The sequence below is a fragment of the Magnolia sinica genome, chromosome 7 (assembly GCF_029962835.1).
Source record: "Magnolia sinica isolate HGM2019 chromosome 7, MsV1, whole genome shotgun sequence".
Lineage (NCBI taxonomy): Eukaryota > Viridiplantae > Streptophyta > Magnoliopsida > Magnoliales > Magnoliaceae > Magnolia > Magnolia sinica.
In genome coordinates this window covers 78,148,143-78,161,462 of record NC_080579.1, presented here as the reverse complement: position 1 = coordinate 78,161,462, position 13,320 = coordinate 78,148,143, and the positions used below count along the sequence as shown (strand labels likewise).

Below are 13,320 nucleotides of genomic sequence, written 5' to 3'. Positions count from 1 at the left end.
TGGCCTAAGCACTTACCCAAGCATAGGCAATGTGGCACTCATACACATCCCCTATACAAATAAATCAATCTAACACTCAAGTGTAGTCAAGCTACTTGGAAGATAAAAAGACCTTGTACCACACCAAAGAACCCTAAAAATTTAGACACTCGGGAGAATCCGGTCCATAATAATATCCCCCATCTATAAAGTCAACCACTATCAATGAGCTCTCAATAATCTCCTTCTATACAGGTTCATTAAATTGTCATATTATCTTACCTTCATGAGAAAACCCTATTAGGCCCCTTCCCATTAAGTCATGCACTAACCTTTCCCAATTACGATCAAGCATGCCACTCTTAACTTCCACTACCACATGCTTGGCCCCATTCTCCTTGCCACCCTCAACTAGTTGCAAGGCTAAGATAGTCACCATCTTAGCCTTCCCCTTACAAACCAGGACAATGCACAAAAGTTCCTCATCCATAATGCTCGCCACAAAGGTAGGGTATTGGAATTGCCTTGGTGTTAGCAAAGAAGTCCATGCCCCTTTTTTTACACAAACTCACACCCACACACACCACATGGGCACTCGAACCCATGACCTCAGTGTTGAAGTGCACGCTGTCTACCATGACCATAAAGGTGTCCAGCAAAATAATGAAGAAAATCGACTTGCTAACCCACCCACCAACAAATAACTCCACATCCTCCACCACACCTTAAATGGGTTTGGCTTCTAATGATTGCCTTCATTCTAATTAAGCCCTTCACCAATGTCAAAGCTAATTGTCTTGCCTCCTCACCTAAGACACATGAGTTACCCACGTGTCCACCATCATTGGCATGGGTATCCCATTGATCTATATATCTAAGAACATCAGTTGTTGCTCAAGTGGCTCAACCTCTTTTGCCATCTTTCACTAAATTCAGAAACCTAGGCCTAGAGCCCTTGTCATCCTCCTTCACTTAGACCAAGTCCATTGGCATCTTTTGTGGGCACTCTTCACCCTATGATCACCATTGCTAATTAAGCAAGTTTAGTCCTCCTACCTCTTGGGTTAAACAGCCATAATATTGTGTGGCATCCCCCTAATGTGCAACTCCTTATTACCTCCATCTTTTTCATCAAACTTTACTGCAAGAGACAAGAGAGCATCTCATCAGCCACTCCCTAGCCAAATGAGGCCTACTGTAAATGAAGCACTTAACCTCACGTGGCTTGAAGGTCCCCTTTATCCTTGACATCAATTTCTCCTAATGGCTTCTTAGATTTCTCCTTTGGGGGTCGTTGGGCAGCATAGATTCAGTGGTAATTGGTGGTAGCAGGAAAACGTAGTTGTGTTTGGAATGTTGTACAGCGGTGGTAAATGGAATCGATTCAGCCGTTTCGAAATCATTAGGCAAATGCGTAATTGCAAAACCCATCACAATGGAATCCACCAATAGTCAGAAATCTGGCCGTTGGATGCTTTTCTTTTTGAGCACAACTCCTCTTAGTCTATCTCTCTCTCCTCGTCATAGAGCCACTATGTTTATGAACTACATTGCCACAATTTGCATCCTCTCATCCTTAGCAAGATGGCCTCAAAATACTGCTCCAACTTTGGTATAAAGTTGGATCCAACTCCATGGCTTGGTGGTAGACAGGCTCTGTTTCAACACTGAGATGATGGGATCGAGTGCCCATGTGGTGTGCGAGTGTGTGGTGTGAGTGTGTTAAGAAAAAAAATAAAAACAATCTAAAGTCATCTAGCTATCATCCCTCAATCCATTGAAAGTCTTAGGATCAAGCATTCCAGCCTTGGGTGCTGACCTCAAGGACGCATCGTCAAATCCCCATTACGCATAACTTTGTTCTATTAGATCATCCCCATCATTAGCTCACCTTAGCTTGCTTGCTCCCATAGCTTAGTGAGGGTCTCTAGCACCTTATTGTGGAAAGCTTCCCTCTTCCTGACATTAACTATGGGTCAACTTGTTTAGTTCACCAAGCATCTCCCCTCTGAAATTCCAAAGCCAGACCCTTATCCTATTACCCATCAATTCAAGTCAATAATACCTATTAACCACAACAACCTCCAACCATGCTTGCCATGCCTCCGTAACACTGCCAAGTCATGGGACTTCTCCCTCCTAGACTTGCTTGGACCACCATCATTACCACATTCTTGGTTGTTGTTAGTTACCTCCAACAACATCGTGTCTCTCTTATCCCACAAGTGTCACAAAACCCTTTATGATCAGGATCTGATATCATTTATAATAGTCTAAGCATTTCCCAAAGCATGGATAGCGCAACACCAAGGGGAAAAAAAATCCTCTTTCTGAACAAGTCAACTAACCACCCAAGTGTAGCCAAGCTATTTCAAAGAGGAGAGTGCACACAGGAATGACTTCATGGCAAGTATCGCGCTAGGGGATTCAAGAGCTTAGAACTTTTGAAGTTTTTAAGGTTGGTTACAAATGAAGCACCCTCCTTAAATAGACCTAATAACCTTCTAGTCTACTTGCACCAATGTATAATACAACGTCATGTGGCATTCATCCAATGGTTAAAAACTCTCCAAGCCTCGTAGGTAAGGTAATTCTACAAAGATCCTCACTACGACCCTACTAAAAAAACTCTAAAAAGTTCCAAAGACCTCTACAAACTTGCATCATTTTTTAGAATTTTCTATCATTCTCTACACACTTGTAAGTAACTACTGGTGCTACGGTGTACTAGAAGAACCAATATTGGCTAAATCCCTATAATAGCCTCTTGAGAATGCTCAATCTATGGCAATGGAACCCCCACTCTCTTCTTACCAAGAGCATTAGAAATAACTCCCAGGAAACCATAAGGAACTAATGCATTAGGCTGTAAGTATCTTGTATACCAGTATGGTTCTACAATCCAAACAATTAATTATTAATCTGATGTGCCCATCATGGGTGGTCGATGCAGTAAAGCTCCACTACACTGGAAGATTCAAACCAGTGAGTGGACTACAAACAAATGGTTAAGAAACATATAACAAGAGTGCAATTGCAAACAAATGACAGAAGTTTGTCTTTCCATACAAAAGATTTTTTGGGACATTCTTATCCTTGTGGTGGCCCCACAGGTCAACAATCTAGATTAACTAATGATTTCCTAAATTCATACTAACTAAGACCATCATGACATTACTAACGAGAGTTTTAAGAATAATAATAGTAATTCAAAATTTACAAAAATAAAAAATAAAAATCAATCCTTGTGATACTCATTAGAAAAATGAGTTCTTGACTCTCTTGAAATTTTCAAGACAAAATTCAAACTCCTCCTTTGAAAGCTATATTGGGCAGCCAAAATTGCAGATATATGCAAGAAGGAGAAGAAGAAGAAGAATGAGAGAGAGGAAGTGTGTGTGTGTGGTAGATTCTATGGTATGGAGATAGAGGAAGGATAGATATACACAAAGAGGAGGAGGAGGAGGAGAAGAGGAAGGAGACAACAAGTGTGCGCGTGTGCACAGAGCCCATTTATACAAAATGGTAGAGGGGGCCCACCAACCTCTTCCTCCCAATATCCTAGGGAAGGCAAAGGGACCAAAGAACATGACCAAAATCAATCCCTATGCCCCTATGCGAAAGCACTAGCCCGGTTCATCAGTCCACATGGCAATGGAGTGTGTGCACGCACACACATAGAGATTGGGTTGTTGATGAACAGAAACTCTCCTAGGGAATAAGGAGAATAGTGGTACTGGTAATTAAGATTTTCCAAATCCCAATTATAAATAAATAAACTTTTTGAAGTTCCCTTCTTAATTTTGCATCACAGAGCCATAGACAAGGTGGGGTCCACATTAATTGTTTAGTCTGTGGAAAATCATCTGCCTTGCCATTTTACAGTTACATGATATTAGGAAGGGCACCCTCCCAATGGGTGGCGGTGAGCGGGTTGTATTAAAGGCTGCTGGAGATGTGTATTAGTAACGAAAAATATGAAAATGGGTTTTGGTGGAAGCAGATGGAATTTACGAGAAAATAAATAGAACCCATGCTGCAGATATGTTCAAATGTTATAAAACCTATCTTTAGCCATAGGTTGTAATACATTTCACATCTATCATTAGTGATAGGTGAAAATAATTTTTTTTATTAAAAAAATACAAACGAGGAGTAAATAGGTCTTTTCACTCCCTGTCTGTATACTTAGCATCTTATTATGGTAATTGAGAAATAATTAAGTTTGTTCTCAAAAAATCCACCTTTTTTCAAGATTTTTCTATGGAAGTCCAGAATTAATGAACTTGTGATTTAAAGTAGGCTAGCCAAAAAATCAATGAAACATTAAAAAATGGACAAAATTTTATTTAATTGAGAAGGATTTATTTTTTAATTATATAAAGTTATAATTAGGAAAACTTTGTCCAAGGACCCTCGCACACAAGTAATTTTAGCACCTACAGTGGTGAAAGAGAGAGCAGTTTCTTCATCAGTGGAGGAAAGTACGAAGCGATTGAAAAAAGTTTATTTTTGAAGGTTTGCCATCATACATCCTGACCTATTCTGTTATGATTGACCAGGGCCTATTATTATAAGATAGGTAGGGGCCTATTGGGTCTGGGATCATGCTTGAATGATCCAAACCGTTTATATGATGAGCCTTACCATGGATGGGGTATACCCCAAAAGAAATGCTCATGTTGGAAATTTCAAACACTTTGATCAATTAACTCTTTTTCTTCGAATATGAATTGCCTCCTTAATTATTGTTTTGTGGGCCATTTATCAAAAGTCTAGGATCTTTCAGTTATGAAGATTTTCCAAATGGCCACAGTCAAATCTTTATCCTGTCAGATCACGGTTTGGATCATGAAAAGGGATCCCAGATCCAAAGACTACAATCCTGAAGTATCCAATAACAATACACAAGGACGTACCACAACCAGACTTGCTTTTGGTGTCACTTATGACACAACTTCATAAATGATTAATTATGGGTATTTTGAACTCTCATTATTACAATAAATATCAAGGAATGCTAAGGGTTTGTTTGGGGTGAAGGATTAGGGCAGGGATTTGCGAAATCCATAGATTTTAAATCTCCCCTTTTGTTTCGAATTTCAAGGTTTTTGGCCCACATAATGATTGGATCGATATAGGGCCACCTTATTTTCATGATTGGGAGACCTTGTTGGATGGATTGGATGTCATACATAGATTACGATAGGCCCCACATGCAGCTAGTTGCACGTTTTTCCATCTATAACTAGTCACAAATGTGACCTTCCCAGAAGTTATTTCCTTGCAATAAATGTTATACCATTCAATAAACGCTCCCTAAATCCATGGTTTCTTGTTTGATTCCCAAATAGTGGACTGTGGAGCTTGCCAAATCCAAGTCCAATGCAAATCATTGAATTTGACAAGTCCAATGCAAATCAATGAACTCATGGATTTGCTAATCAATGAATTTGACAAGTTCTTATTTCCTTGATCCCAAACAGAGCCTAGGTGGACTTTGAACTCAGATCACAAACGGAAAAATGGAACACGTTTTGAAAGATTGGATCTGCCTATTGAGCATCTTCATCAGACCGATTCAATCATTGGTAGGTTAAATGTGTGTGTGTGTGTGCACACCAATGTTCCAAATTCAATGTGCATGACCCAAATTAGGATCAAATCAGCCCAAGGTTCCAAATTCTGACCCACCTTTGGATCAAATCAGCCTGAGATTACAAATTCTATGCATGTGTGACCCATCTTTGAATCAAACCAGCCTGATTTTTTAGACATGGCATCTGAACAGTAGATTACCTGATGCAGAGCTGGCTCGATCTATCAAGCATGTTCATAATGAGCTGCCAGCGCCAATCTCCCACACCTGTTCCTCCTATGAGGCAAGTGCACTTTACAACAGCATGAAGGGAATCAACCTCAGTTCCACGAAGATGAAGGCAAGAAGGAGCAAATTTGGGGGTGTAAGAATGAAAGCATATGCTTCAATATGCTAGAGTACATGCTTAGAAGTGGAACTTGAGTCCAAAGTGGGGCCGCACCTTGGAAAGAAGGTTCGTGCAACGATGCAGATAAGCTACGCTAGTATATTTTCATGGTAAGTTCTACTACAAAAGTCAAAAACTTATCATTACGATGGCCGATGACTATACAACCTTACTGATAAAAGAAGACAGACCCTTAATTGTCTATGTGTAGACTTCCCACCCTTCGTGAATACCTATTTTTCCATTATTCATGAAATGCAGGAAGCCTCCCACAAAATGACTGAAAAAGACAGAAGTGGCACCCACAGATCCCAGCCCCCTACCTTGAATTTTCAGCACCAACATCGTAGAACTACATATAATGTAGTACAACACAGCTACGACAGACCCAATCTTGATTACCAAGCTCCTCGTTCAAAAAGAGGAAATACAGACTTTGAAGAGGCTTCAAACTTGAAGCTGTTTTAGGCTGTGTTGGGATGCTTGATTGAATTGCATTACTAGTTTACAACAATTCAACTCCACTGAGGAAAATGACCAAAGTGGGAGTTCAGAGATGAGCAATTTCTTCAAATGTGTAAAAGATAATTCAAGAAACAATTCCAGCCTAATGCAATTGATGGATCAATAAGACTCTTCTTGGTTAACATTACAAGTTGCTTTTATCAAGATGGGGCTACAACACAAAATATCATTCTTATGAGAGAAATGAGAAAATTGCATGCCTCCCATTACATAATAACAAAATCTGCAACTGCATCTAACCCAACGAGAAAAGAAACCAGCAACTCTTTTGTAGGCTAACATGAAAAGAAATTGGCATTTAACTTAAAATTTCAGAATTGGATTTCAAACCTTTGCTGCATGGATAAACGCGTTGCATATTAGAAATCCCAGTTTGAGAATGATAGAAGAGATTGCAGCCGCAGCTCATGCATGTTGGTAATGATGCAACTTATACAAAAACACCTTCCCAGCTGCATTTCCTACAGCCATGAAACCGCTGCCAGGACTGAAATCCAAACAGCGAGGATGCTGCAAGTTGTGTTTTGATGAAGGCCAGTTAGAGAATACATTGTAAGATGGTACATGCACCAATTTTAAGCTGTTCTTCTGCATACTCGAAGTAATAGCCAATATCTGAGCATCGTGATTGAATTTCAAACCATCAATTTTTGTGACTAGATTGTCAATGGTCTTAATTGGTTTTCTCTTGCCACCAAGAAACTCCTCCCTGTTATAAATATTCACGATTCCACTACTTGAACCCGCTGCAAATAAACGGCTGTCCAGGGAAGTACAAAGGGCAGACCCACTTATACAACCTTCATCGACAGCCTTATGAAAGCACTTCCGCGTCCTTAGATCCCAATGATAGACATGCCCGTCCCCACCAGAGCTCAAAAGCTGCCTCCCATCATCTGCAAATGCCAAAGATCGGGCGGTTCCATTCATTTTCAGAGTACCAATCAGCTCCTTCGTTTTGGATGAAACCAACAGAATATAACCTTCGTTACCAACAAATGCAATCGTATTAGAATCCGGAGAAACTTCGAACACTTCCAGGCTTTTCTCGTCTCTACCGGTCAACGGACCAATCTTATCAACCCTTGCTTTCACCAAATCAAAGCTGTAAAAGAACTTCCTTCTACCACCGATGATCACTTGGGACCCGTCTGGTACGAAAGCCGCCTTGCGGATGGGGCAATCCTCAAGGAAAATGCTTTGTATCTTGGTGTTGCGTTTTCCATCAATCTGGAAGAGTCTCAACCTCTTGTCCAATCCAGCCGCGAGAAGCAACTGAGCGTTTCTATGAAACTGGACCGAATTTATCGGTCCATTAGATGGGTCCTCGGCATTTGCATCCGTAAGCCTTGAGTACTCAAGGAGTCCTGGCAACAGCTTTGTACGGCTTTTCACAACCAGATCTTCACTAGTTCGAAGAATATCATCATCATCAATAACTCCGTCATCGTCGTCTGATTCATCGTCAGACCTATAACCCCCCAATTTTGGGCCAAGTTGGGCCCACTCTGTCCCAGGATTCAGCTTAATATGTTGGGCCCTCAATCTAGACACATAATCCGTACCCGAAATCGAACTCTCATCCTCTTCCCTTCTAAGCTTCCTCAATCTATTAACTTTCGCTATATCTACTTTCGTCCTTTCCTCTTCGTCATCGATCCATGCAGGTTTCCTCTCCAACTTGGGCTTTTCACCATCACTACCATCTTGAAGCACAACATCCTCTTCAAAAACCGACACATCTGCATTTGCAGACCTATCTGTAAAAAACAAAGCAGGTCCCGTTGAAATCTCCTTTCCAGCTTCTTCCTCTACTTCCTTGCCGAACTCGACGGGATCATAAAGAGATCCAAACAAGAAATTCTCCAGCCTCTTCATCTCATTTTTCTGCTCCACTTCTAAATGTTTTTCATCTAAAGAAGAATCTCGTTCCGTCCTTCTCTTCTTTCCACTTGAAATAACTGAGTCGGGTTTGTCTGTCAGTTCCGATTCATCGTCCCTTTGAGAGAGCGGAGGCCCATCTGACTCCTCTCTTCTAACCTTACCCAACCGTTTCTTTGAGGGCAGATTTTGAGAAATTAAACTCATTATTGGTAGTGACTTTGAACTAACTGTGCCTGCAAAAACTGCATACAAATGAGAAAGTAAATAAGCAAATCTGCTGCAAATGCTAAGCTGAGATCTTAAGCATACGCAAAGAAAAATTATATAATCATATTAAGAGGCATGTTGTAGACAGAAGAGGATTGCGTACTGAGTAAACTTTGTGGGGCCCAATGTGATGTGTCTTATCCATGCCATCCATCAGTTTTACCAGCTCATTTTAGGGCATGAGCTGAAAATGGAAGCATATCCAAATCTCAACTGAACCACACCACAGGAAACAGTGTGAATTGAACACCTACAGTTGAAACCTTCTTGGGGGCCACAGAAATTTTGAATCAAGCTGATATTTGTGTTTTCTTTTCATCCATGTCTGTGTGACCTTATGAACAGGTTGGATGATAGATGAACATCACTGTGGGCCCCAGGAAGGTTTCAACGGTGGATATCATTATCCCCACTGTTTCCAGTGGTGTGGTCCACTTGAGCTCTGGACATGCTTCAATTTTGGTCTCATGCCCTAAAATGATCTGGAAGAATGGATGGATGGCGTGGATAAGACATATATATCCACAGTGGGCCCCACAGAGTTTACTATAACGTACTGAGTTATTCAGTATGCAATCCGTTTCCGTTGTAAACACCCATCTGTCATCGACAGAAGCATTCTGTCTCAGGTTTTCATAGGCGGCTTGAACTGATACAAAACCCTAATCTTCCATCCAATGCAGCTGCTGACGTCGCAGCGATGCGAAGTAGAAAAAAAAAAACGACATGGAAAAGGAAAAACATGAATCAAGGGAACATCTGCCGGAGAAGATGGATTAGGGGCCGTTTGGATGCCTGTAACTTGTGTAAAATGAAAGAAAGTTACAGGTGACTTTCTTACAGTTTGTGTTTGGGGGAGAAATGTTACAGGTAACAAAGTCTCAACCTGTAACTTTCTATCAGGTAAGATTGCAAGAAATGTAACAGAGGAATTAGGTGCTTTTCAAGTCACAAGTTACTTTGTTACAGGCAACGGCTATCCATTTCGAATTTGGGAGAGGATGGTGGAAATGCAGCTGCATTGAAAGTGCACCTACCTGCTCTGACCCAACGTCTCCTTCTCCCTCTCTCTCTCTCTCTCTCTCTCTCTCTCAGCGTCTCCTCACCTTTCTCTGCTCTGGCAAGGGAAGCCCTAACCCTAACCCTTATTCGTTCTTCTTTTTTATTTTTTCCTCTCCTTCATTTTTTTCTTTTGCCCAAGTGCGGAACGAAATCGGTACGGTCTTATCGTACTGAGTAAACTCAGTTTGGCCCACCTTGAATGTAAGTGATCTATCCATTCCGTCCATCCGTTTTTCCATCTAATTTAATTGGTTGATCCCAAAATTGAAGCATATCCAAAGAAAAAGTGGATCATACCACTGAAAACAGTGGGTATAATGATTTCCACCGTTGAAACCTTTCTAGACCCCACGGTGATGTTTATGTGTCATCCAACCTGTTAATAAGATCATGCAAAAATGGATGAAGGGAAAACACAAATACAAGCTTCATCCAGAACTTCTGTGGCCCATGAACTTTTCAAGACATTCAATTCAACTATTTCCTATGATGTCCTTGATTTGAACATTTGATATGATTTATTTTTGGGATCAAGCCCTAAAATTATCTTGTAAAATAGATGGACGGAGCAGATAAATTATATAAATCATGGTGGACCTCTCAGAGTTTAGTCACTACACTAACCGTAGTGAGTTACTACGCAACCAGCTTCCGTGCGGAACGTGGGCTGTTTGGCAGGGCCGGTTTCGGATGCCTGTGGGGCTCACAGTGATGTACTTTCCTTACATCCACACCGTCCGTCCGTATTGAAAGCCCATTTTAAGATATGTTCCAAAAAATGAAGCTGGTCCAAATCTCAAGTGTGCCACGCCACAAAAAACAATCTTAACTAAACTCCTGGTATTAAAAACATCACGGATCCACTGAGATATTTATCTTCCATCCAACGGAAGAGGTTTGGCCAGTGAGTAACTAGCTACGCTTAGCGTCGTGGGTAAACTCTATGAGGTCTACCATGATTGATGTATTTTATCTGCTCCGTCCAGCCAATTTCCCAGATAATTTTAGGGCTTAAGCCCAAAATTGAAGCATATACAATTTTCAAATTGACCACACCACAGAAAATAGTTTACTTGAACTTCTATAGTTGAAAATTTCTTAGGGCCACAGAAGTTTTGAATCAAGCTTATATTTTTTATTTCTGTTCATCGATGTCTGTAAAATCTTATAAGAGAAATTTGTGACCATGGACCCCACCTTTTATCTAATGGTTTTTTTGAAGTAATACAAACTTAACTTGCAAACTTAGACCTCCATGTATGGACATTGAAATTGAGGATGAAAATGCCCCTCTTTTCACTGGCCTTTTCACTGCGTTGCTTTCCCCCCCTTTCCACTACTTCTTTTGTTGCTTTCACCCCTTTCCACTGCCGGTTTCTTAACAACATTGCAATGCATCCTTCCTGTATATCAGCAATCACACCATCTTCCGAAAATGGTGGGTCCAATGAAGAAAGCACGCACTTCAGGTATATTTTAAACTCTGTTGGGCCTACATTGAATGTATGTAGTATATCCACGTCGTCCATTTGTTTATCTATCTAATTTAAAGGGTTGAGCCCCAAATTGAAGCATGCAAAAAGATCAAAGTAGATCATACTACGGGAAACAGTGTGGATAATGATTTACACCGTTGAAACCAGAGTAGGCCCAACAATGATGTTTGTTTGTTATCAAACCTATTCATAAAATCATACAAACATGGATAAATAGAAAACACAATTATAAGCTTGATCCAAAACTTCTATGACCCCTAAGAAATGATCAACAGTAGAAGTTCAATTCAAAATTATCATGTGGTGTGGTCCATTTGAACATTTGATATGTTTAAATTTTTGGGCTCAAGCCATGAAATTATTGGTTAAGTTTGCCCCGCTGATTTTCTAGTTTACCCCTCTCAATTTCATATTTGCACCGCTGATTTTCTAGTTTGCCCCGCTCAATTTCAAGCTTGCCCCGCTCAATTTCATATTTGCCTCGCTGAATTTCATGTTTCCCCCGCTCAATTTTCAGTTTGCCCCGCTGAAATTCAAGCTTGCCCACTAAATTTCAAGTTTGTCCCGATGAATTTTCAGTTTGCCCCGCTCAATTTCTAGCTTGCCCCTTTCAATTTCATGTTTGCCCCGCTCAATTTTCAGTTTGCCCCGTTCAATTTTCAGTTTGTCCCGCTATTTTTTTAGTGTCCCTCGTTAAATCGTCAATTTGCCCCACTAAATATCTAGTTTGCCCCGCTCAATTTTCTAGTTTGCCCCGCTCAATTTCTACTTTGCCCCACTAAAATTCAAGTTTGCCCCGTTCAATTTCATGTTTGCCCCGATGAATTTTCAGTTTGCCCCACTCAATTTCTAGTTTGCCTTGCTCAATTTCATGTTTGCCCCGCTCAATTTCTTGTTTGCCCTACTCAATTTCAAGTTTGCCCCACTGATTTTCTAGTTTGCCCGGCTCAATTTCATGTTTACCCCGTTGATTTTCTATTTTGCCCCGCTCTATTTCATGTTTGCCCCGCTAATTTTCTAATTTGCCCTGCTAAATTTCATGTTTGCCCCACTGAATTTCATGTTTGCCCTGCTGAATTTCTAGTTCGCCCCGGTGAATTTCATGTTTCTCCCACTCAATTTCATACTTCCCCTACTGAATTTCATGTTTCCCCCACTCAAATTCTAGTTTGCCCCGCTAATTTTGTAATTTCTCCCGCTCAATTTTCAGTTTGCCCCACTCAATTTCAGGTTTGACCCGCTAAATTTCATGTTTGCCCCACTCAATTTCATGTTTGCCTTGCTCAATTGCTAGTTTGTCTCGCTCAATTTCATGCTTGCCCCACTCAATATCCAATTTGCCCCGCTGAACTCAAATTCCAAAAGCATAAGGATGTATTTTGAAGATATCCGATGACCTATGGTTTAACAGACGATAGGGTCCTTGATAGAGTGGAATGACAGAACAAGATTTGTGTAGCCAACCCCATTAGTTGGGATGTATCTGAGTAACATTGCTCTATACAGCTAAATATGGGTATTGCTCATTGATTTGGCCTTTTTTTTGGCTAATTAGTATAAATGTGATAGGATGTGTAGCTGCAATGAGGATGTCGAGAGGTCTCTTTTCTGCCTCAAATCAACATCCAAATAATTGATATCAATAGTAGGGAAACATGACATAACATAAGAGAGGTCATAAGACTTCGAATGGGCAATAGAATAATGATATTCTGGAAGCTAAACAAACATGTCACATGAAGTACAAGGATCAATTGGCCAAGACTTACTTGTTGCCTCCTCTTTAATTGGTCCAATGATGAGATTGGATGGTCAAAATATCATGGTATTTCCAAACATACAATCATTGTGCAATAATGGTGTTAATTCCACTTAATGCAATTCACATACCATTTAATCCCACATTCTGAACAGTCCCTTACAAGATTCATAGAAGAGCTGAAGCTACCAGGTGTCTCGTAGTTAAGGTGAGGAGAAGATAGAATTAAGATGGCCTCAAGGTTAGAATAGGGATAATGGTGAGAGGCTGTTGTGGACTCGGAAGTTTCGGTATAAGATTGGCCAGTCTCACTGGAGAAACACAATAGCGCGCATGAAGCTGCATCCAGTAATTAAACATG

At 40.6% G+C, this 13,320-nt stretch overlaps 1 protein-coding gene across 8 annotated transcripts in view; it reads right to left on the bottom strand.

The window, feature by feature from the left end:
* LOC131251482 (U3 small nucleolar RNA-associated protein 18 homolog) overlaps nucleotides 1-9,835 on the bottom strand; it is a 41,497-nt gene extending 31,662 nt beyond the window's left edge. For 4 of the 8 annotated variants that reach the window (XM_058252216.1, XM_058252210.1, XM_058252217.1 and 1 more), the window contains exons 1-3: nucleotides 9,749-9,765; nucleotides 9,680-9,714; nucleotides 6,822-8,617 (exon numbers count right to left, since the gene is read on the bottom strand). In XM_058252216.1, the coding sequence (XP_058108199.1) occupies nucleotides 6,897-8,579 (1,683 nt within the window). In that variant the 5' untranslated portion in view covers nucleotides 8,580-8,617; nucleotides 9,680-9,714; nucleotides 9,749-9,765 and the 3' untranslated portion in view covers nucleotides 6,822-6,896. Of the gene's footprint in view, nucleotides 1-6,554; nucleotides 8,618-9,679 lie in introns of those variants that run through there. The other 4 variants (XM_058252212.1, XM_058252214.1, XM_058252211.1 and 1 more) reach the window with 4 other exon arrangements.
* Between the last annotated feature and the right edge of the window lie 3,485 nt (nucleotides 9,836-13,320).